Source organism: Dendropsophus ebraccatus, chromosome 8 (genome assembly GCF_027789765.1).
Source record: "Dendropsophus ebraccatus isolate aDenEbr1 chromosome 8, aDenEbr1.pat, whole genome shotgun sequence".
NCBI classification, from domain to species: domain Eukaryota; kingdom Metazoa; phylum Chordata; class Amphibia; order Anura; family Hylidae; genus Dendropsophus; species Dendropsophus ebraccatus.
In genome coordinates this window covers 113,830,532-113,856,460 of record NC_091461.1, presented here as the reverse complement: position 1 = coordinate 113,856,460, position 25,929 = coordinate 113,830,532, and the positions used below count along the sequence as shown (strand labels likewise).

Genomic DNA, 25,929 nt, shown 5'->3' with positions numbered 1-25,929 from the left:
GGTGTGTAGTGGAGGCCGGTGATATAGTATATGTCTGGTGTGTAGTGGAGGATATAGTATACGTCTGGTGTGCTGTGGAGGCCGGTGATATAGTATACGTCTGGTGTGTAGTGGAGGATATAGTATACGTCTGGTGTGTAGTGGAGGATATAGTATACGTCTGGTGTGCTGTGGAGGCCGGTGATATAGTATATGTCTGGTGTGTAGTGGAAGATATAGTATACGTCTGGTGTGTAGTGGAGGCCGGTGATATAGTATACGTCTGGTGTGTAGTGGAGGATATAGTATATGTCTGGTGTGCTGTGGAGGCTGGCCTTACAATGGAGGCCAGTGTTTACAGTGAAGGCCGGTGTGACAGGAGGCGGCCCCGGTGTCTCCCGTAACAACACCCCGCCCCCTCCGTGCCGTCGGGCTGCCGAGACGTCACTTCCGGAGGACGGTCCTAGACGTGTGGCGGCGGCGGAGGCGGCGGCTGCTGGACGAGTCGGTGGAGCGGAGCAGAGAGACGGACAGAGCCGGGCAGCGGCCCCAGCACCAGCCCCCCCCGAGCCCGTGAGCCATGGGGAACGCCGCCACCGCCAAGAAGGGGAACGAGATAGAGAGCGGTGAGTGCGGCCTGAGGGCCCCGGGCTGGGGGCGACATACCGGGGGGCGAGAGCCGGGAAACACCGGGGACTGAGCGACACACAGGCCGCAGCCTCCTCACAGTGCGGAGCCCGGAGCTGTGCGGTACTCACCGACTAACGCTGTGTGTGTATAGGGTCAGTGTCACTGTGTACAGTATATAGTGGGCTGTACTGTGTATATAGGGTCAGTGTCTCTGTATACAGTATATAGGGGGCTGTACTGTGTATATAGGGTCAGTGTCACTGTGTACAGTATATAGTGGGCTGTACTGTGTATATAGGGTCAGTGTCTCTGTATACAGTATATTGGGGGCTGTACTGTGTATATAGGGTCAGTGTCACTGTGTACAGTATATAGGGGGCTGTACTGTGTATATAGGGTCAGTGTCACTGTATACAGTATATATGGGGCTGTACAGTGTATATAGGGTCAGTGTCACTGTATACAGTATATATGGGGCTGTACAGTGTATATAGGGTCAGTGTCACTGTATACAGTATATATGGGGCTGTACAGTGTATATAGAGTCAGTGTCACTGTGTACAGTATATAGGGGGCTGTACTGTGTATATAGGGTCAGTGTCACTGTGTACAGTATATAGGTGGCTGTACTGTGTATATAGGGTCAGAGTATACAGTATATATGGGGCTGTACTGTGTATATAGGGTCAGTGTCTCTGTATACAGTATATATGGGGCTGTACTGTGTATATAGGGTCAGTGTCTCTGTATACAGTATATAGGGGGCTGTACTGTGTATATAGGGTCAGAGTATACAGTATATATGGGGCTGTACTGTGTATATAGGGTCAGAGTCACCGTGTACAGTATATAGGGGGCTGTACTGTGTAAAGGGACAGTGTATACAGTATATAGAGTCAGTGTCACTGTGTATAGTATATATAGTGGTCTTTACTGTGTATATAGGGTCAGTGTATACAGTATATATGGGGCTGTACTGTGTATATAGGGTCAGTGTTACTGTACACAATATATAGGGGGCTGTACTATGTATATAGGGTCAGTGTCCCTGTATACAGTATAATATGGGGCTGTACTGTGTATATAGGGTCATTGTCCCTGTATACATTATATAGGGGGCTGTACTGTGTATATAGGGTCAGTGTCACTGGTGTACAGTATATATGGAGCTGTACTGTGTATATAGGGTCAGTGTCACTGGTGTACAGTATATATGGAGCTGTACTATGTATATAGCATCAGTGTCCCTGTATACAGTATATAGGGGGCTGTACTGTGTATATAGGGACAGTGTATACAGTATATAGGGTCAGTGTCACTTTGTATATATGGTCAGTGTATACAGTATATAGGGGGCTGTACTGTGTGTATAGGGTCAGTGTCACTGTGTACAGTATATATGGGTCTGCATTGTGTATATAGGGTCAGTGTATACAGTATATATGGGGCTGTACTGTGTATATAGGGTCAGTGTCACTGTATACAGTATATATGGAGCTATACTATGCATATAGCGTCAGTGTCCCTGTATACAGTATATAGGGGGCTGTACTGTGTATATAGGGTCAGTGTCACTGCATACAGTATATAATGGGCTGTACTGTGTGTATAGGGCCAGTGTCCCTGTATACAGTATATATTGGTCTGTATTGTGTATAAAGGGTCAGTGTCACTGTACAATATATATATATATATATATATATATATATACACGGCTCTGTACTGTGTTTATAGGGTCAGTGTATACAGTATATAGGTTCAGTGTCACTGGTGTACATTATATAGGGGGCTGTACGGTGCATATAGGTTCAGTGTCACTGTATACAGTATATAGTGGTCTGTACTAAGTATATAGGGTTAGTGTCATTGCTATACAGTATATGGAGCTATACTATGTATATAGGCTCAGTGTCACTGTATACAGTATATATGGAGTTGTACTGTGTATATAGGGTCAGTGTCACTGTGTACAGTATATATGGGGCGGTACAGTGTATATAGGGTCAGTGTCACTGGTGTACAGTATATAGGGGGCTGTACTGTGTGTATAGGGTCAGTGTCACTGTGTACAGTATATATGGAGCTGTATAGTGTATATAGTCAGTGTCACTGGTGTACAGTATATAGGGGGCTGTACTGTGTATATAGGGTCAGTGTCCCTGTATACAGTATATATGGATCTGTATTGTGTATATAGGGTCAGTGTCCCTGTATACAGTATATATGGATCTGTATTGTATATATAGGGTCAGTGTCACTGTATACAGTATATATGGAGTTGTACTGTGTATATAGGGTCAGTGTCACTGTGTACAGTATATATGGAGCTGTATAGTGTATATAGTCAGTGTCACTGGTGTACAGTATATAGGGGGCTGTACTGTGTATATAGGGTCAGTGTCACTGTATACAGTATATAGGGGGCTGTACTGTGTATATAGGGTCAGTGTCACTGTATACAGTATATATGGGGCTGTACTGTGTATATAGGGTCAGTGTCACTGGTATACAGTATATATGGGGCTGTACTGTGTATATAGGGTCAGTGTCCCTGTATACAGTATATATGGATCTGTATTGTATATATAGGGTCAGTGTCACTGTATACAGTATATATGGAGTTGTACTGTGTATATAGGGTCAGTGTCACTGTGTACAGTATATATGGAGCTGTATAGTGTATATAGTCAGTGTCACTGGTGTACAGTATATAGGGGGCTGTACTGTGTATATAGGGTCAGTGTATACAGTATATAGGGTCAGTGTCACTTTGTATATATGGTCAGTGTATACAGTATATAGGGGGCTGTACTGTGTGTATAGGGTCAGTGTCACTGTGTACAGTATATATGGGTCTGCATTGTGTATATAGGGTCAGTGTATACAGTATATATGGGGCTGTACTGTGTATATAGGGTCAGTGTCACTGTATACAGTATATATGGAGCTATACTATGCATATAGCGTCAGTGTCCCTGTATACAGTATATAGGGGGCTGTACTGTGTATATAGGGTCAGTGTCACTGCATACAGTATATAATGGGCTGTACTGTGTGTATAGGGCCAGTGTCCCTGTATACAGTATATATTGGTCTGTATTGTGTATAAAGGGTCAGTGTCACTGTACAATATATATATATATATATATATATATATATATATATATATATATATATATACACGGCTCTGTACTGTGTTTATAGGGTCAGTGTATACAGTATATAGGTTCAGTGTCACTGGTGTACATTATATAGGGGGCTGTACGGTGCATATAGGTTCAGTGTCACTGTATACAGTATATAGTGGTCTGTACTAAGTATATAGGGTTAGTGTCATTGCTATACAGTATATGGAGCTATACTATGTATATAGGCTCAGTGTCACTGTATACAGTATATATGGAGTTGTACTGTGTATATAGGGTCAGTGTCACTGTGTACAGTATATATGGGGCTGTACAGTGTATATAGGGTCAGTGTCACTGGTGTACAGTATATAGGGGGCTGTACTGTGTGTATAGGGTCAGTGTCACTGTGTACAGTATATATGGAGCTGTATAGTGTATATAGTCAGTGTCACTGGTGTACAGTATATAGGGGGCTGTACTGTGTATATAGGGTCAGTGTCCCTGTATACAGTATATATGGATCTGTATTGTGTATATAGGGTCAGTGTCCCTGTATACAGTATATATGGATCTGTATTGTATATATAGGGTCAGTGTCACTGTATACAGTATATATGGAGTTGTACTGTGTATATAGGGTCAGTGTCACTGTGTACAGTATATATGGAGCTGTATAGTGTATATAGTCAGTGTCACTGGTGTACAGTATATAGGGGGCTGTACTGTGTATATAGGGTCAGTGTCACTGTATACAGTATATAGGGGGCTGTACTGTGTATATAGGGTCAGTGTCACTGTATACAGTATATATGGGGCTGTACTGTGTATATAGGGTCAGTGTCACTGGTATACAGTATATATGGGGCTGTACTGTGTATATAGGGTCAGTGTCCCTGTATACAGTATATATGGATCTGTATTGTATATATAGGGTCAGTGTCACTGTATACAGTATATATGGAGTTGTACTGTGTATATAGGGTCAGTGTCACTGTGTACAGTATATATGGAGCTGTATAGTGTATATAGTCAGTGTCACTGGTGTACAGTATATAGGGGGCTGTACTGTGTATATAGGGTCAGTGTCACTGTATACAGTATATAGGGGGCTGTACTGTGTATATAGGGTCAGTGTCACTGTATACAGTATATATGGGGCTGTACTGTGTATATAGGGTCAGTGTCAATGGTATACAGTATATATGGGGCTGTACTGTGTATATAGGGTCAGTGTCACTGTATACAGTATATATGGGGCTGTACTGTGTATATAGGGTCAGTGTCACTGTATACAGTATATATGGGGCTGTACTGTGTATATAGGGTCAGTGTCACTGTATACAGTATATATGGGGCTGTAGTGTGTATATAGGGTCAGTGTCACTGTATACAGTATATATGGGGCTGTACTGTGTATATAGGGTCAGTGTCACTGTATACAGTATATATGGGGCTGTACTGTGTATATAGGGTCAGTGTCACTGTATACAGTATATATGGAGTTGTACTGTATATAGGGTCAGTGTCCCTGTATACAGTATATATGGAGCTATACTATGTATAAAGGGTCAGTGTCCCTGTATACAGTATATATGGGGCTGTACTGTGTATATAGAGTCAGTATCACTGGTGTACAGTATATGTGTGTATACAGCGGTGCCTTGGATTAGGAGCATAATGTGTTCCGGGGCCGTGCTTGTAATTCAAATCCACTCTTAAACCAAAGCAAATTTTCCCATAAGAAATAAGTTAAATGCAGACAATTGGTTCCACATCCCAAAAATAATGATTTATTATTCTGAATAACATGAAAAACAGATGAAACAAACATTCAGAAACAGCAGAATATGTGATATTATAAGTTACTGTACAGTAATGGAGAGGATGGGAAACACAAGGACAGAGACTGCAGGGAGCAGGAAGGAATGAGCAGGACAGATGTGGGCACATACATGCAGCACTCTCTGTCCAGGGAGAGAGAGGTTACAGCTATGGAGAGATTACCCCCACAGTCCTGTCCCCTGATGTAAGCCGCAGCCTGAAGTGGATCTGCTATGATTTGGAAGGTGAGGGAGACTTCCTGGGTCAGAGTACAGGGCTGTAGACCCCGCTATGCAGACCATGCCCCTCCTCCACTCCCCCTCTCACTAAGTACAGGAAGCTCTTACACCAAAGCAATGCTCTTATACCAAAGCAATGCTCTTATACCAAGTTATAATTTTGAAAAACTGTGAGCTCTTAAACCAAAACGCTCTTAATCCAAGTTACTCTTAAACCAAGGTACTACTGTGTGTATATTATTGTACACCAGCGACACTGACCCTATATACACAGTACATCTCTCTATCTATACATACTGTATCAGTGACCCTATATGTATAGATAGAGAGATGTACTGTGTATATAGGGTCAGTGTCGCTGGTGTTCAATAATATACACACAGTGATACCTTGGTTTAAGAGTAACTTGGTATAAGAGCATTGCTTTGGTGTAAGAGCTCCCTGTACTGGGTGGGAGGGGGAGTGGGGGAGGGGCTTGGTCTGCATAGTGGGGTCTACAGCCCTGTACTCTGACTCAGGAAGTCTCCCTCAACTTCCAAATCAAAGCAGATCCACTTCAGGCTGGGGCTTGCATCAGGGGACAGGACTGTTGAGGTTATCTCTCCATAGCTGTAACCCCTCTCTCCCCGGACAGAGAGTGCTGCTATACAGTGCCCACATCTGTCCTGCTCATTCCTTCCTGCTCCCTGCAGTCTCTGTCCGCCCTTGTGTTTCCCATCCTCTCCATTACTGTACAGTAACTTATAATATCACATATTCTGCTGTTTCTGAATGTTTGTTTCATCTGTTTTACATGTTATTCAGAATAATAAATCATTATTTTGGGGGGAGGAACCAATTGTCTGCATTTCTAAAATTTCTTATGGGAAAATTAGCTTTGGTTTAAGAGTGGATTTGGGTTACAAGCGCGGTCCCGGACCAATTATGCTCCTAATCCAAGGCACCGCTGTGTGTGTGTATATATATAATATGTGTGTATATAGGGTCAGTATCGCTGGTGTGCAGTATATAATGACCGTCATCTCATGCCTTCTTGTATGGAATAGTATATATCTAATCTCCTTATCACCATATCTGGCAAAAATGTATATGTTTTCTTTTAACAATGCTACCCTATGGGTGACGTATATCCCTGTATACCCTGAGGATATTAGGTGCAGGATCTCCTGATACGTCACCAGTAATGTGAGGGACTAATAATGAATATTAGGATCCCCGGCATGTTTATTATTACCATGGATCAGCTCCATTGGATTACAGCACGGCCTGGGGTCGGGTTTCGTGGAGCAGACGTGCCCTTCTTACATGCGGATCCAGTGGTTGCATGTGATGTGGATTTGCAAGTGATCCAGGATTTGAAAAAGTACGGCTGCTTTCTTGCAAAAACAGCGCCACCCTTGTCCTCAGGTTGTGTGTGGTATTACAATTTACTCCATTTATTTCAATGGAATCGAGCCACAAAGTGAGGACGGGCGAGGCGCTGTTTGTGGATGCACCAGTTCAGCTGTGTATGAACCCGGCCCTTTTGGTAGAGATACAGAGATCTTTGTGGTTGTACCGTAGAAGAGTGACTGTCATGTAACCTGAGCTCCAGTCTGTAAACCCAGCGACGTGCGCCACATTCCTCAGCACCAGTTCACACCACTGAGAAATGTTACACGTCATATAAGTGAGACATACGGAGATTCCAGAATACTGCAGTAAAAGCCTCGAAATATGGAGCCCTGCAGGTTTACTCATCAGACTTCTAGGGCTCATTCACACGTACAGGATCTGGTGCAGATAACATTGTATCTAAATGACTGAACACAACATTAAATCTGCTACAATCCCTGCAGGTGTGAATGGACCTTTAGGGGGAAATTGTTTGCATCTGGTCTTTTCAGATGAGATTTTCTCATTTAGGAAAAAAAAATTCTGCAATAAATTTGCCACTTGTGCTCTTTCTTTTAGGCTGCACTCACATGTACAGTATCGCTGCAGATTACGTGCACAGATGTTCATAACGCTGCGATTACACAATACCTTTCAATAACATACATCTCATGATCGCAGCGGATTTACCTGCGAGTTTCTCGCAGCGAATAATCTGCACTGATACTGGACGTGTGAACGGACCCTTAGGGTCCTATTCCACGGGCTGATGGGGTCCGGATCAATAATGTATACAAGAGCAGATCTGCTAGATCGGCGCCCGTTTAATGGGCCTTTTATGCTGCGTTTACACGATAACACACGATAACGATTGAATTCGAACGATAATCGTACATGTAAACCCAGCGAACGATCAAACGATGAGCGAAAAATCGTTCATTTTGATCTTACAACATGTTTTTAAATCGTCATTCGCAAAAAATTTGCAGATCGTTCCGTGTAAACAATCGTTCATCGATTTAACCTATGTGCGAGTATTCCCCCCCCAAAAAAATTATTTTTGCATTAATACGCTGCCCACCCGTAGCTTTCCATCTTTCCAATATAAAGTTATTACGGATTCTGCACAGTTTTGCTGTTATCCAGCTGCATTCACCCCCACGGATTGCATAGAATCATCAGACCTCAGTCCAACCCGACACGCTCCCTGCTCCTGGCCCCCACCCTCCGAGACGGCATCACGTGTCCTCAGTCCCAGCACAGTGAAGTGACTGAGAACACTGATGGGGTGGCTGCTGTTAGAGAGGGAGACAGTGATCAGTGCAGCTAACTAACAGCAGCCACCTGGTCACCCCCAGCCCAGAGCTCACCCCCTGTGTCCAGAGCCTCTCGGCAGCACTCACCCGCAGCACACAGCCCCCTGGCCCACAAACAACCGCCCCCCCATCACCCGCGGCATCCCTCACTCACCCTAGGCATAGCTGCTGCACTCACCCGCGGCACCCCGCCCCCTGTGATCGCCCGCGGGAAGCTTTGCCCCATCACCCTGGCAAGCTCCGCCCCCGATTGCCCGCGACAAGCTCCGCCCCCCATTGCCGGCGGCAAGCTCCGCGCCCCCCCTCCCCAATCGTCTGCGGCTCTGCTACACCTTCCCCCAACTCAGCTCTGCTACACCTTCCCCCAACTCAGCTCTGCTACACCTTCCCCCAACTCAGCTCTGCTACACCTTCCCCCCAACTCAGCTCTGCTACACTGTCATGCCCAACTCAGCTCTGCTACACTGTCATGCCCAACTCAGCTCTGCTACACTGTCATGCCCAACTCGGCTCTGCTACACTGTCATCCCCAACTCGGCTCTGCTACACTGTCATGCCCAACTCGGCTCTGCTACACTGTCATGCCCAACTCGGCTCTGCTACACTGTCATGCCCAACTCGGCTCTGCTACACTGTCATGCCCAACTCGGCTCTGCTACACTGTCATGCCCAACTCGGCTCTGCTACACTGTCATGCCCAACTCGGCTCTGCTACACTGTCATGCCCAACTCGGCTCTGCTACACTGTCATGCCCAACTCGGCTCTGCTACACTGTCATGCCCAACTCGGCTCTGCTACACTGTCATGCCCAACTCGGCTCTGCTACACTGTCATGCCCAACTCGGCTCTGCTACACTGTCATGCCCAACTCGGCTCTGCTACACTGTCATGCCCAACTCGGCTCTGCTACACTGTCATGCCCAACTCGGCTCTGCTACACTGTCATGCCCAACTCGGCTCTGCTACACTGTCATGCCCAACTCGGCTCTGCTACACTGTCATGCCCAACTCGGCTCTGCTACACTGTCATGCCCAACTCGGCTCTGCTACACTGTCATGCCCAACTCGGCTCTGCTACACTGTCATGCCCAACTCGGCTCTGCTACACTGTCATGCCCAACTCGGCTCTGCTACACTGTCATGCCCAACTCGGCTCTGCTACACTGTCATGCCCAACTCGGCTCTGCTACACTGTCATGCCCAACTCGGCTCTGCTACACTGTCATGCCCAACTCGGCTCTGCTACACTGTCATGCCCAACTCGGCTCTGCTACACTGTCATGCCCAACTCGGCTCTGCTACACTGTCATGCCCAACTCGGCTCTGCTACACTGTCATGCCCAACTCGGCTCTGCTACACTGTCATGCCCAACTCGGCTCTGCTACACTGTCATGCCCAACTCGGCTCTGCTACACTGTCATGCCCAACTCGGCTCTGCTACACTGTCATGCCCAACTCGGCTCTGCTACACTGTCATGCCCAACTCGGCTCTGCTACACTGTCATGCCCAACTCGGCTCTGCTACACTGTCATGCCCAACTCGGCTCTGCTACACTGTCATGCCCAACTCGGCTCTGCTACACTGTCATGCCCAACTCGGCTCTGCTACACTGTCATGCCCAACTCGGCTCTGCTACACTGTCATGCCCAACTCGGCTCTGCTACACTGTCATGCCCAACTCGGCTCTGCTACACTGTCATGCCCAACTCGGCTCTGCTACACTGTCATGCCCAACTCGGCTCTGCTACACTGTCATGCCCAACTCGGCTCTGCTACACTGTCATGCCCAACTCGGCTCTGCTACACTGTCATGCCCAACTCGGCTCTGCTACACTGTCATGCCCAACTCGGCTCTGCTACACTGTCATGCCCAACTCGGCTCTGCTACACTGTCATGCCCAACTCGGCTCTGCTACACTGTCATGCCCAACTCGGCTCTGCTACACTGTCATGCCCAACTCGGCTCTGCTACACTGTCATGCCCAACTCGGCTCTGCTACACTGTCATGCCCAACTCGGCTCTGCTACACTGTCATGCCCAACTCGGCTCTGCTACACTGTCATGCCCAACTCGGCTCTGCTACACTGTCATGCCCAACTCGGCTCTGCTACACTGTCATGCCCAACTCGGCTCTGCTACACTGTCATGCCCAACTCGGCTCTGCTACACTGTCATGCCCAACTCGGCTCTGCTACACTGTCATGCCCAACTCGGCTCTGCTACAGTGTCATGCCCAACTCGGCTCTGCTACAGTGTCATGCCCAACTCTGCTCTGCTACAGTGTCATGCCCAACTCTGCTCTGCTACAGTGTCATGCCCAACTCGGCTCTGCTACAGTGTCATGCCCAACTCGGCTCTGCTACAGTGTCATGCCCAACTCGGCTCTGCTACAGTGTCATGCCCAACTCGGCTCTGCTACAGTGTCATGCCCAACTCGGCTCTGCTACAGTGTCATGCCCAACTCGGCTCTGCTACACTGTCATGCCCAACTCGGCTCTGCTACACTGTCATGCCCAACTCGGCTCTGCTACTTCGCCATCATCAGGCAGAAGCATTGCATGATGGGAAATGTAGTTTCCTATCTTGGATATAGATTGGCTTTTAGAAAAACTTGTAACTCAGGAAGGACAGCAGCTAGAAAGATGGGAGACGGCTCAAAATACTCAGGGGGACTAGGTGAGTAAGGCCAGCTAGGTTTGGGGACATTACATTTTTTTTTAGCTCTTGGGGGGAATACCCCTTTAAGCGATCGCAGAACGATTATTCCGTTAAAAAAATCGTTACTTCGAAATTGTTCATCATATGATCGGGCGAATTATCGCTACGTGTAAACCCAGCATAATTCGGCCCGATAATCGCTTAGCGAGGGCTGCAGGGACATCGTTACCAAATGTTTAAACACCATACATTACCTACACATGTTGCAGGGCTTCTCCTCCTTCTCCCGATCCAGCGCACAGCAGCTTCTTAAGGCCCTATTCCACGGAACGATTATCGTTCATAAACTTGCTCCAACGACCGCTTGTTAACGATAATTGCTTCGTGGAATTGGTGTAAACGAGGGAACGACAAAGGCGAAATAGTTATAATGTCGTTTAAAATTGTTGTTCAGCATGTCGAAAAAAAGTCGTTTCTCTTTGAAAGATAATTCGCTAATCGGTTCGTAAAATTTGAAATCTTTCAGTCGTTCGTAAAAAGATTTTAAAAAAAGTAGGTGTGTCGTATGGTCATGATCACCCCGGCGAACGTTTTAAAGAACCAGGTAACGACCGCAGAATAATCGTTACACTACATATATCGTTTACGTTATGTGTTATCGTTCGCTAAAAAAAAAACGTTTAGTGATCGTTAACGAGTGGTCGTTGGAGCGAGTTTATGAAGGATAATCATTCCGTGGAATAGGGCCTTTAGCAGCCTGTCAGAGCTAACAGACCGCTCAGCCAATCACTGGCCGTGGCAGTCCTGGTCAGTGATTGGCTGAGCGGTCTGTCAGCTCAGACAGGCCACTCCGAAGCTGCTGCTGCTCGCGGGACCGGGAGGAAGAAGGAGCGCAGGAGAAGCCCTGCAACATGTTTAGGTAAAGCATGGTGCTTGTGAAATCGTCGGTCGCCCGACACGTATCGCTATTCCACACAGTGCGGTGGGTGTCCGATGATTTTAGGTTTGAACCTAAATAAACGATCAGCTGATGACACGATCATCGGCTGATCGTTGTCTCTTTCCTTGGAGCAATAATGGGTCGAATTCGGCCGATTATGGCTCCATGGAATAGGCCCCTTAGGCTACATTCACACGTTCAGTAGTTTTTCACAATTGTATGTGATGTCCGCAATCTGCAAAACATTCGTCCGTAATGCATCTTTAGGCTTTGTTCACCCAACGTATAAACAACGGTCGTTGTTTTAAATGAAAATTGCCCTAAAGTTTATGGACAACGTACAGAAATAAATGACATGAGCGCTGGCAAACAACGGCCATTGTTCAGTACAGTACATTGCTGGAAAAGCGGCCGTTGTTTGTGTTGACTTCAAATCGTTGTATTATGAAATGAACGCCTGCTGTGTAAATTGAAAACAACGGCCGTTCTTTTCATCAAAAGTACGCTATGTGAACAGCCAAATATTTGTTTGCAGATCAGTTAAAAAAAATAAATAAATAAGAAAAGGGGAAGGTGTTAGTTCAAGGGGTACTCCAGATATTTGTAATTTACTACTGGTAAAAAAAAAATATCTCCAGTCCAGTACTTATCAGCTGCTTTATGCCCTGCAGGAAGTCGTCTTTTCCTTTGAGGCTGACACAGTGCTCCCTGCTGCCACCTGTCTAAATCCCCATAGGAAACCTCTTCTGCTCTCCAGACTGGAAAGAATATGCCACTTATTGCAGGACATACAGCAGCTGATAAGTACTGGAAGACTGGAGATTTTTTTAATAGAAGTAAATTACAAATCTCTGGCACCAGTTGATTAAATTTATTTTTTATTTTTTGCTTCTGTACCCCTTTAAATAAGTGAGAATTGTTTAAAATTATTACTCATCCGTATTTTTAATGGATTTGCGGACGTTACAGACAATTCTTGCCTAAAAATTACGGACGCTATGCACTTCTATGCAGTTACAATCCATACTAGTGCTTGTCAGTCATTTTTGCGGATTATGGACAGTGCAAACAGCCCTGTTGAAATCATTGGGCCCTAAATTTGTCCTTAGCTGCAGATCCGCAGAACGTGTGAATGTAGCCTTAGATGGGCTGTTCGCTCCAGACGGTGGCCAAAGGGGGGTCAATATCTTGCTGCAAAAGTCATGTGACATGCCATGCATCTGACTGCTGGTTTGACGTCTAATCTTAGGGCGACAGGTTCACATATTCAGTACATGGGGCGCAGACGTCAAACTCGCAACAGCTGGAGGGCCGCACGTTTGACCACTCTGGTTTACTCGTTCCCGATCCAAAATTGTCCCCAATCCTCACTGATGTTGTAGAGAGATTTCAGCACTTCTTATTCAGATTGTAAACCCTCACGGGCAGGGTCCTCTTCCCGCATGTATCAGTCTGCCATTTGCCTTCATGTAATGTATTTTGATCTTGTATTGTTCCTGTTTGTTACCCCTATCGCTTGTATAGCGCTCTGGAATTAAAGGGGTTGTCCAGCGAAAATCTTTCTTTCAAATCAACTCATATCAGAAATTATATAGATTCGTAATTTACTTCTAATAAAAAAATCTCAAGTCTTCCTATACTTATCAGCTGCTGTATGTCCTGCAGGAAATGTTGTTTTATTTTCAGTCTGACACAGTGCTCTCTGCTGACATCTCTGGCCGAGACAGGAACTCTGTTTCGGTTTTATATGAATCCCCATAGAAAACGCCTCCTGTTTAGCACAGTTCCTGTCTCGGCCAGAGATGTCAGCAGAGAAAGAATACACCACTTACTGCAGGACATACAGCAGCTGATAAGTGTGGGAAGACTTGAGATTTTTTTTAACAGAAGTAAATTACAAATCTATATAACTTTCTGATACCAGTTGATTTAAAAGAAAAAGATTTTCGCTAGACAACCCCTTTAAGGGCACTTTATAAATAATAATAATAATCAGCCGTATGTGAACAGGACACAAGGATGTAAAGAACGGCTCACCTCCCGTCGTCTGTTGCGCTACATCAGAGGACTGTGCCGTTACCATAACCTCACACTCCTCCTCTCCACGTCTCTGTCTCCCCGATGCTGCGCTTGTCACGGCCGTTGTTTTCCCGTTTGTGTGTTTTCCCGCAGGGTGTTTTGTAAACTTTCCCCATAAACCGGTTTGTGCGCCCGGTGTCACTGTGTACTAAACAGCTCCGCGGACAGACTGCTGCTACTTGGCACACAGTAGCAAGACACATGCTTGGCATTGCTCTGGCACTTTGTTCTTTATTAGAGTCGTGGATGGTGTTGGCACGCAGTCTTGTTATGCTTATATCTCATATAAGTTTACCAATGTGCAAGCTGTGAAATTCACACAGCCTTTCCGGGGCCTACGCTGCGCCCGAGTCTGCAAATTCTGGGACTTCTCCTTTTATTCTAGTGCTTATTGTGTCTGTTGTTTCTTGATACATGTACCAACATGCTGTGTATGCGGTCTCTATTGCTTTCCAACATCTTGGTGGCATCCATTAAAGGGGTAGCTCAGCAAACAAAAAAATCTTTCAAAGCAACTGGTGCCCGAAAAGTGTTGGAGATTTGTCATTTACTTCTATTGAAAAAAAACAAAAAACGCAAGTCTTCCAGTACTTTGCAGCTGCTGTATGTCCTGCAGGAAGTGGTGTATTCTTTCCAGCCTGACACAGTGCTCTCTGCTGCCACCTCTGTCCATGTCAGGAACTGTCCAGAGCCGTACAAATTCCCATAGAAAACCTCTCCTGCTCTGGACAGTTCCTGACATGGACAGAGGTTGCAGCAGAGAGCACTGTATCAGTCTGGAAAGAATACACCGCTTCCTGCAGGACATACAGCAGATGATAAGTACTGAAAGATTGGAGATTTTTAAATAGAAGTGATTTACAAATCTGTATAACTTTTTGATGCCAGTTGATTTGAAAAGAAAAAAAGTCACTAGAGTACCCCTTTAAAAGGAAGTCCGGTGACTGCTAAAAAGCCGGGGGGAATTGATGACGAATAGGCACTTACCTCTCCTCGTGCCCACAGGGAGTGGCTGTGGGACCCCTGCTAGAAATAATTTTCCCCTGAGTTGTGATGACCTCATGACCCGGGCGAAAAGGCCTGTCCGGGCTGACGAATTGGCTGCTCAGCCAATCAGTGACTGGAGCGGCGTCACACCCCAGTCACTGATTGGCTGAGCGGCCAATCCATCAGTCAACTTGTGACGCGGAGATCCCGGGTCTCGCAGCAGCTCACCGCGGACATGAGGAGAGGCAAGTGCCTACTTGTCATCAGTTTCCCCTCTCCTCCTGCAGGCTGACTGCTTTTAGCAAACGCCAGACTCCTTCTTTTAAAGGAAGTCCCTCTCCCAGGCCCCATGTCCATAAGCCAGAGCAAAGAGACGCCATCTGGGCTCTTTATTTTGACAGCTTCAGCAATAATTCCACCTAAAGGGATCATCCAGTTAGGTAAAATACACGTTGAATCATCCCCCCACTTCCTGGAGACAAAAATTCATCCCATACATGTCATTACCTTTTCTGTCTCCTTCCACCAGTTCTGATCCTTCTGCTTTCTGATGAAGATACAGAAAACTGTGTGGGCTGTTCTATAGGATTCAACTTATATGATGCAACTTTGCAGCTCAGTTCCATTGAAGTGAACTGAGCTGCATTGTAATCCCACGCACAGCCTGAGGACAGGGGTGGCGCTGTTTTTGCAAGAAAGTAGCCATGCCTTTTCTAATCCCGGATAACCCATTTAACTACAGAATCCCCTTCTGTGTTAGTATAGAAGCCTTCCTTCCTGTCCATATGGAGGAAGTCCCCTTGTTATAGATAGGTGTAATCTGACTTTGACCAACTTAAATAAGAAGCCCTTTAACTTTATGGGCGGAAGACGCCTTTCCTGCGGCCACATGTCTCTACCTCTTAGCTGCTTTCGTTATCATGTTGAATATAACAGTACATTTAGGAATTTTCCATTCCTGATGAAGAAAATAATTTTATCCATTTAGTTTTAGGCTGTGTTCACACTGTTTTTTGCCGTCCGTTTAATAGATGTGTTTTTGAACGTACGTTAAAGTTAAAAATAAATAAAAAAAAAAAACTTTTTTTTTTTTTTATATTGACAGTTAATGGAAAAACAGATCCAAGCATATGCACACAATTGCATCCGTGTTTTTTTGTCCGTCTTAAAAAGACTGCAACAACGTCCAGTGGTCCAACCCTAGTTGTTGTTCAGGATCCCTACTCGCGTATTTTGGGGAGGGGGTAATGTTGTGTACACTGGGGGTGCTGGGCCTTTGGCTTCATTTGCTTATTTAAAATAAACATCGCTGATTTTGGGAACCGGGATTGGGGGAAAATCCCACACCAGCGGAATCAGCGCGGCGGCACCCATTTACCTTATACTATATTTTCGAACAGAAGGAACGCATGTAAAACGCTGCAGATATGTGTAAGGAGACCTTGCATAAAGCGTTATTATGCCGTATGTATGCTTTATTAGTTGACATCTTGATTGGTAAAGGGTGTAAAGAACGGCCACTGGAGTTTTTGAGTGTAACGTAAGAATGGCATAGAATGCAATGGAAAATATAATAGATGTATACTTCCGCTACCTGCTGGATCCACTTCTGCAGCAGCAGCAGCTGCTCTCCAAAAAACTTGTGTGTGTGACACCAGCCTAATACTGTCTAAGGTCTGATTTACATGTTCCATGCACAGACCTTATTTACAGCCCATGTGCTACGGACAGGACTTCTGATCTCCCGGCATCATCATCCATGATGATGCTGTGAATTCTTTGCCCTGCTGTTCTGACACTGCAGTCCTTAAGGGGCACCTGTCATGTTTGCTGTCCTGATCGGCGTGCAGCTGCTCCTGCCACCGCAAGTTTGGATATCCATGGATATGACCACACTGGGTCGGTTTCGCTCATTGGCTCAGAACGATCATGACAGGTACCAATAGCTGTGTAATGTTTCCAGGATTAGGGTACATGCACACTAGAATAGCGACGGAAAACCCGTTGCGGATTCCCCAGCTTGCACCCGCTTGTGGACTTGCGGCCGTGCACAAGTCCATTCTATGCACGGGCGGATAACGCCTTCTGTCCAAAGAATGAACCTGTTTATTCTTTGGTCTGACTGCGGAATCCGTCTGTGCACGGAATAGAGTCTATGACTCGGGTGGAAATGCACGCGGGTTCGAGCTGCAGAATCTGCAGTGGGTTTTCCCTCTCGATTTTGTAGTGTGCACGTACCCTTATTAGTAGCTGCGTGGGAGCACGGCTGTGGCTGCTCATGGAGAGGCGGCCTTCGGCAGTGCAAACTTATAGGGGAACTATCAGCAGGTTAGATGAATGTATCCTGCTGATAGCTCTCTAGTGGGTACAGGGAGCTGAGGATGAGGGTATGTCACAGGCCGATTATCAGCATCAGTGATCCTTGGCTGATCACATCTTTTGTGCGGCTTCAAAATTTATCTTTATTGGCCGCGTATCTCCCAGGGTAAATAAGATGAGCGGCCCATAGCAGTATATTTAAATGGTCACGTAAATTATATAATAATTGTTCGTGCGACGCAGCTGTGCAGGTAATTATGCCTCCTTAAAGGGGTTGTCCAGTGAAAATCTTTTTCTTTCATATCAACTTTTGTCAAAGTTATATAGATTTGTAATTTACTTCTATTCAAAAATCTCAAGTCTTCCCATACTTATTAGCTGCTGTATGTCCTGCAGGAAATGTTTTATTTTCAGTCTGACACAGTGCTTTCTGCTGACCTCTCTGGCCGAGACAGGAACTGTCCAGAGCAGGAGAGTTTTTCTATGGGGATTCATAGAAAACCGAGACACAGTTCCTGTCTCGGCCAGAGATGTCAGCAGAGAGCACTGTGTCAGACTGAAAATAAAACATTTCCTGCAAGACATTCAGCAGCTAATAAGTATGGGAAGACTTTAGATTTTTTAATAGAAGTAAATTACAAATCTATGTAACTTTCTGACACCAGTTGATTTGAACGAAAAAGATTTTCGCTGGATAACTCCTTTAAGGCACTGCTAACAAACACTGACCTGCTGATCCCTGCGCCTGCTTGCATATAATGCATATGGCAGATCTATGTGGTCCGTGTGTAGACTCTTCTAAGTTTAGACCAATTTTTTTATCAGCTTATTTTTTTTACCGTCACTGAATTTAAAGGAAATAATGTAGATGCAGATGAGCCCTAAGATGGCACACGTCGGTAAATCTGCACATTGTGCATACTCAGTTTGCCGTTGTTTTTTTTCCTGCAGATTCTGTTTAATTATTATATTTTATTATATTTTTTTTTTTTTTGTTGCATGGCGATTGGACCATGCCCGCTAATAGCCGCGGTCCTGGGCTACGAGTGGCACCCGGGACCGTGGCGGTTCAGTGCGGGGCCACCGCTCTGAACATCCCTAGGTGGCTCAGGATGTACAGGTACGCCCAGGGTCGCCTAGGGGTTAAATTTACCTGGATAGATGCCAGAAATGTTTCCAGCAAACATGGTAATTGTCATAAAGTTGCTGTAAGGCCGCCTGTGAGATATTATACATGTTGAGCGCCATTCACACCCTATGATAAATGAGGACGTGGCCTTGCCTCTTCGATCCCCTCTCCTTCCATTGAGAAGTCTACCAATCACTCTGTGTAATCTGTCATGCACATACGTCATTGCACCGTATTCCATTACTATGGTCAGTCTGTTACAGTGTATCGGGGCAGTCACTTCCTCACTGAGCAGCATTAATCTCCCTCCTGTCCTGAGATCCTAATATGTGATGTGTGAGCGGCCGGCGGGGTCTGAAGGGCTTTCACGCAGCAAGCAGAGATCTTCAAATCCTAAAAAGTTTGAGTTGTGAGAACTTTTCAAGGCTCTACCCTTCCCTCCTCCTGAACGTCTTGCTTACATAGAGGGATGCCAAAATTTATTTTTTTTCTCCTGAAACCCTTATTTCGGGACCTGAGGGTTTTCTGAGGTTTCTAAATAAAATAAATGCAAGAAGTGCCAGTCTTGGATTCTTCTTCTTCCCGTACAGAGGGTTAAACCTCAGATACTCACGTTCTTCTGTGCCAGGCGGAGTATGTGGTATCCGCTTGTATATGGAAAGTTCTCGGTCCGGCCATGCTGACAGTGTTTACGTTGGCGGAGCCCTGCTCATTGACAGCCTGACAGCGCAGACCAGCCTTTGCTTAGAGACCCCCTTCGCTACGCATAACAGGGGCCGCCATCTTGTTTGTGCTGATGAAATCCAGTGGAAACTATCCCTGGCGAGATGTATTCGTCTGTCACACTGTTTACTTCTCCGAACAGTCATTTCTGTTATACACGTCCATGTTGGAGGACGTATCCATGTTGTGAAAATAATTTTTGGGCCACTAACAGAGTAAGTTGGCCCTCCTCAAACAGGATAGTACCACACTGTAGTGCTGGGAGAGTTCTGCAATTTAGTGCCTGTATAGTACTCCTGTATAGTGTCAAAATAATATACAGCATCCAATTGATGGGGTACTGCAGAAGTTTTCTTTTCCTTTAAATTGGCTGGTGTCACTTCTGTTAAAAAAAGAATAAAAATCAAGTCTTCCAGTACTTATCAGCTGCTGTATGTCCTGCAGGAAGTGGTGCATTCTTTCCAGTCTGACATAGTGCTCATGCTGCCACCTCTGTCCATGTCAGGAACTGTCCAGAGCAGGAGAGTTTTTCTATGGGGATTTGCTACTGTTTTGGTCATTTCCTGACATGGACCACCCACTGGACTCCTAAGCATAGTGTGTGTGTGTGTGTGTGTGTGTGTGTATATAATATATTAATATAGCAATTGCCCAGTTTTCCCTCCCTTCCATGGATGTTTCACTACATGACTAGGCAGTTCAGAAAGTAATCATAACTGTCAAGGGGGTGGCAGTATTATTGGTCTAACTGAGTTAAAAAAATATATATATATATTTTTATAATTGCAGTAAAACTACAGTTAAAGTACACAGATGCTGTAACACGACCTGAAGAAGAAAAATTACAAGGATTATTATCCGCTACTTTAGAGACGTGAATTTCCTCTTTTCTCCTGTTATCTGCCGTTCTCATCTCCATAATTCAATATTTTAGGAAGTTGTCATGACAGAAGAGGGTGCCCCGAGCCTCTATGGGGGAGGGCGAGGGTGCCCCGAGCCTCTATGGGGGAGGGCGTGGGTGCCCCGAGCCTCTATGGGGGAGGGCGAGGGTGCCCCGAGCCTCTATGGGGGAGGGCGAGGGTGCCCCGAGCCTCTATGGGGGAGGGCGAGGGTGCCCCGAGCCTCTATTGGGGGGAGGGCGAGGGTGCCCCGAGCCTCTATTGGGGGGAGGGCGAGGGTGCCCCGAGCCTCTATTGGGGGGAGGGTGCCCCGAGCCTCTATTGGGGGGGGGGCGAGGGTGCCCCGAGCCTCTATGGGGGAGGGCGAGGGTGCCCCGAGCCTCTATGGGGGAGGGCGAGGGTGCCCCGAGCCTCTATGGGGGAGGGCGAGGGTGCCCCGAGCCTCTATGGGGGAGGGCGAGGGTGCCCCGAGCCTCTATGGGGGAGGGCGAGGGTGCCCCGAGCCTCTATGGGGGAGGGCGAGGGTGCCCCGAGCCTCTATGGGGGAGGGCGAGGTTAGGACTATTCCAGTTGCAGAATCTTTCTCTCTAGCACAGCGTCCTCCAGCTGTTATAAGACTACAGCTCTTATAGGCATGATGGAGTGTTGTAGTTTTGCAGCAGCTGGAGCCTCGGCTCTGGTACCACTTTTAAGGTGCTATTACATGGTAATCTGCAGAACAAGCAAGTGCTGTATCGGCGCTCGCTTCCAGAGGCTATTACATTGCTCGACTATGCTGCGGCAAGGGCTGAGTGAGTGTGATGAGAGACGGCGGTCAGCTCCTCGTCCTGGTTGGGCAGGTAATCGCCCCGTGTATAGGGCCTGTAGTCGAGATGGTTAAGCAGGAAGGATAGGACTATTAAATGATGGATACCGCAGTAATAATTTACATGGAGTAATCCTCGCTGGTGACCTGCTTATTTTCCATATGACAACATGACCAGGAATAACCAGGGATTCCACATAGGCGTATGCTTAAAGCAAGAACAAACTGTGATACCTACCCCTGTGATTATATATGTCAAAGCTGAAGCCCTCCAGCTGTTGCAGAACTACAGTTCCCATCATGCCTGGACAGCCCAAGCTTTAGCTGTCCAGGGAGGGATGATGGGAATAGTAGTTTTGCTGCAGCTGTGACACCTAGGAGACCCCTTTAGGTATTGACTGACAGGTATCCCAGGCATGTTACCTGAGGTCAGCCATTGCTTAGGACTACACAGGGACCACCAGGTTGGTGCAATGGTCTTCAGTATAGATGCGCTGCCAGTCAGGCTTATGTATGTGGAAGTCGTCGTCCCTGACCAGAAGTGACCTCTGAGGAGCGCTGTGATCCGGGCCGTGCACACACACACACACACACCGGCCGGCAGGCACAGGGCTCTGAATGAAGGCCATTGTGGTTTCCGCTCCTTGATCTCCTGCCAGGGCCTGAATACAAGACGGCAGCCGGACAACACTTAGTTATGTCTCCAGGAATGTCTCGTATCTGTAGTTTGTCCTCCAGTCCAAGTGTGAGGGACTCTGGGTAGTGACGTAAAATGCTTTCTCCAGAGACTAGAAAGAATACATCACTTTCGGCAGGACATACAACAGCTAATAAGTACTGGAAAACTTTTGTCTTTCCATTTGATATTACCAGGTGGATGGATTGACATCTTGACATCTTGACATCTGGACAGCTATATGGTATCATAAATGTATAATAGATGGGGATCCCACCCCTTGGCATCAGTGGTCCCAGACCCCCTCCAACCAGTGATGGTCAGGAAACCTAAAACAGACCCACCTTCCAGCCATCTATTGCAGTGTTCCCCAACGTGGCTGCTAGAACTCTCCTTGGCCATGTCTGACGCCCTGGTGGAACCTGCCCCCCCATCACCCGCCCGGTTTTATACTCGCCAGGCTCCTGAATATTTTAGATTGCAGACTTCTAGGCATGTGGATATTTATGTGCCCGGCGGGTGACCCGTTCTACGGGGCTGTTTCCTATTATCCCCCCATTATTCCTATAAATAGCGGCCCTAGAAGGTAATACGATGACTTTCTTTTGATGTGGATGTGTGTCCAGACCACTAGGTCATCTGCCCCAGCGAACTCCAGACAAGCATGTGAATTATTTTTACTACATCACAAGCATTCTGCCTGTATGAGCGTGTGATTTCTATATACAGATGTGGGTACCGGCCTCTCCAGACCAGACGCCTCCCTATGGGGATAATGATATTATGTCAGGGGTAGGGAACCTTGGATTTCCAGCTGTTGCAAAACTACAACTCTCATCATGTCTAGACAGCCAAAGCTAAAGCTTTGACTGTCCAGGCATGATGGGAGCTGTAGTTTTGCAACAGCTTGAGAGCCAAAGGTTCCCTACCCCTCTATTATGACATTGAGTCTTTTATTTATTTATTTTTTTTAAGGCTTCTAGGTAAACTGTGTCCATGGTAACAGACCACAAAAATCCTTTTGTAGTCTGATCTGTAAACTCGTAACATTTCTACTTTGTCCTGCACTTTGTGATCTCGTATATCTTGTAGACTTTCCAGAATATAAAGAGCGGATAGAAGGGAATAGTGTGTATGGGATCGGGCTATACACTTGTTTGTCTTGTTTCTATTGAACAAGGTCTGCGTAGGAGCTGTAAAAACTAACCATTGGGAATTTTTTATTAAGATTTTTATTTTTTTTTTCAAAATTTGCATTTGGTATGTTTTGGGGAGAAAAAAATGGTTTGCAGAGGTGGACATTGTAAGGCGCTGTACTCCTTGTAATGGTCCGTTCACACGAAGCGAAAATTCGCCCAACGATTTTGAAGCAACGATTTGGTTTTTATAACTATCAGCGTTTAGACGAATAATCGTTAGAAAATTTGTTAGAAAAATCGTTATTGCGATAGTTTTTAAGATCGTTTAAGGCAATCTCACACATAGGGTGAATCTTTGAAAGACTGTTTACACAAAGCGATCTGCGAATTTTCAGCCAACGACGATTTGAGAACATCATATCAAAAGATCAAAATAAACGATTTCTTGCTCGTCGCTTGATCGTTCGCTGTGTTTACACGAACCGATTATCGCTCAAAAGCCATCGGTATTGTGAAAATTCAAACGATGATAGCTCCATGTGAACGCACCATCAGTCTAGTTATTTTTATAGAGCTAGTTATATGGTTCCATTGCCACAGCAAGATTGCATAGAATCCACTTAGAGATTTTATATTGGATTTGTCCATGGAGTATTAAAGGGGTATTTCACAAAAAAAAAAATCTTTCAAATTAACTGATGCCAGAAAGTGCCAGCGATTTTTAATTTACTTCTGTTAAAAAACAAAAAAACTCCAGTTATCCAGTACTTATCATTTTCTGTATGTCCTGCAGTAGGTGGTGCAGCTTTCCAGTCTGACACAGTGCTCTCTGCTGCCACCTCTGTCCATGTCAGGAACTGTTCAGAGCAGGAGAGGTTTTCTATAGGGATTTGCTACTGCTCTGGACAGTTCCTGACATAGACAGAGGTGGCAGCAGAGAGCACTGTGTCAGACTGGAAAGAGCAGCAGCTGATAAGCACTGGAAGTACTTTCTGACACCATTTGATTTAGCAACAACGTTTCCAATGTACAAAATTTTTCCAACCATGGATTACTCTAACAAGTTCCTACAGCAGTCTGCATAATTGAGAATGCAGCTCTTGGGCTATACTACAGAGTATAATACTGAGCCAGAGCAGGAGAGGTTACTCAACTTGTTATGTAAAATCTCTATGTATAAGCAATATAATACCAGAGCCGCCTCCTATTCCCCTGGTGCCACCCCGGATGTTGTGATCTGACTGCTGCATTCTAAATGTTTGCCAGTAGGTGGCAGCAAAGCCCCTTGATGTGAGTGGTAATCAGGTTGGTGTAGTGTCACTCCCTTGCTCTTGTTGTACGCCTGCTATTTATAGACACAGCTTGTACGCCGTCCGGTGGGATCTTCTCTAATCCTCTAGTCAGAGCCTGTTCAGGCAGTGGGGTATAGACAGTGCTAGTCCGCACAGCAGCACGTTCCCATTGCACTGGATTTTACCATTGCCTTCCTCTGTACTCCCCCCCCACACCACGAGATCAATTGATGGTTTACCATTGTGATTAACCCCTTCCCATCCAATGATATGCAACAATGCATTCCTGTATGAGCCCGCTGCAGCTTGTGCATTACAGTGTGACGGTTGTATCCGAGTGTAAGATATATATATATATATATATATATATATATATATATATACATGCTCTTCAAGCCTAGGAAATCTAGAGCAGGAAATGTCTGTCTTGTAAACAGGCGGAAATCTCCATGGGAACACTTCACAGCCAGCGGTAATCTATAATTAGAATAAAAACGAAACAAGGATGGCGACTTCACCGCGTACAGGGGGCAGCAATTACTAGTGGGATTAATGCAAGAACATCTATGGATAGCTGCCATGTCAGCCATTGTTATAGATGGTGACCTCGTAGCCGGCCATTGCAAAACTAACACTCCCATCATGCTCTGACAACCTTTAGCCGTCATGTTCTGGATATGATTTCTTTACCTTCATGTTCCCACCAGTGTCCCTCCAGCTGCTGTTGCATAACTACAACTCCCAGCATCCCCGGAGGGCCACAGGTTGTGGTTTTGCAACGCAGGTTTAAAGCATGCTGATGTCTGTAGTTCACCAGACACAGATTATTTTTCACCACAATAATACAGAAGCCATCTGAGGAGAGAGCGTGCATTATACATGGCAGAGCCGCAGTAGATTCACCCGTCTCCATGGCAGGTTTCTATCTGGTTACTTAGATCATGTCACCTGATCGGTGATCAATGCTTTCACGGCCATTTTTTAGTTAGGGTTGTCTCTCTTCTTGCAGCCATAGAGGATCCTTATGGAAACAACGTACCCTTGTTATTTTTCGCTGGATTAGATGTGGCGGACTCTATAATTAAAGCTATACATTATACCTATAATTAAAGTATTGTAGTTGCAAAAGTATAAGTTCTGAGCCTGACATCTGTATGATACCTATAGAGTCTCATATAAGGCATGCTCACACGTTAAACGGGGATGTCAAACTAGCAGCCCTTCAGCTGTTGCAGAACTACAATTACCATCATGCCTGGGCAGCCATGGGAACTGTAGTTTTGTAACAGTTGGATGGCTTCCAGTTTGACACCTGTACTTTCAAAGGGCTGTCCGTTCTGGCAGATTCCCTTTTAAGAGGTCAAGAAGGGTGGGGTGGATTATTTCTGCCTCCGCCATGCTGTAAGTATCCAGGATTCTGCTTCCTGTATTGAGTGACGGCTTTAGCGTCCAATCAGGAGGCTGCCAGTGCTCGGAGGAGGAGAAGCCAGAGAAACTAATTAGAGCAGTGATGGCTAACCTTGACACTTCAGCTGTTGCCAAACTACAACTCCCATCATGCCTGGGCAGCCAAAGCCATATCTTTGGTTGTTCAGGCATGATGGGCATTGTAGTTTTGCAACAGCTGGAGTGTAAAGGTTAGCCATCACTGAATTAGAGGAAGCTCTGTGTATCTAACCAGAGGAGCCCGTCTCATTGACAGCCTACCATACACATGGATGATCGAGGTGAATGTTCTCACTAAAGAGAGGGGAGGGGTGGTAAGCCCTGGCTGTGGCTTATCTGACTGAGA

General features: G+C 45.9%; 1 protein-coding gene across 1 annotated transcript in view; it reads left to right on the top strand.

The window, feature by feature from the left end:
* Nucleotides 1–425: 425 nt before the first annotated feature.
* The window catches only part of PRKACB (protein kinase cAMP-activated catalytic subunit beta), a 60,600-nt gene continuing 35,096 nt past the window's right edge, over nt 426–25,929 (top strand). The window contains exon 1 of the mRNA XM_069981481.1: nt 426–605. Within this exon, the coding sequence (XP_069837582.1) occupies nt 560–605 (46 nt within the window). The 5' untranslated portion in view covers nt 426–559. The remainder of the gene's footprint in view (nt 606–25,929) is intronic.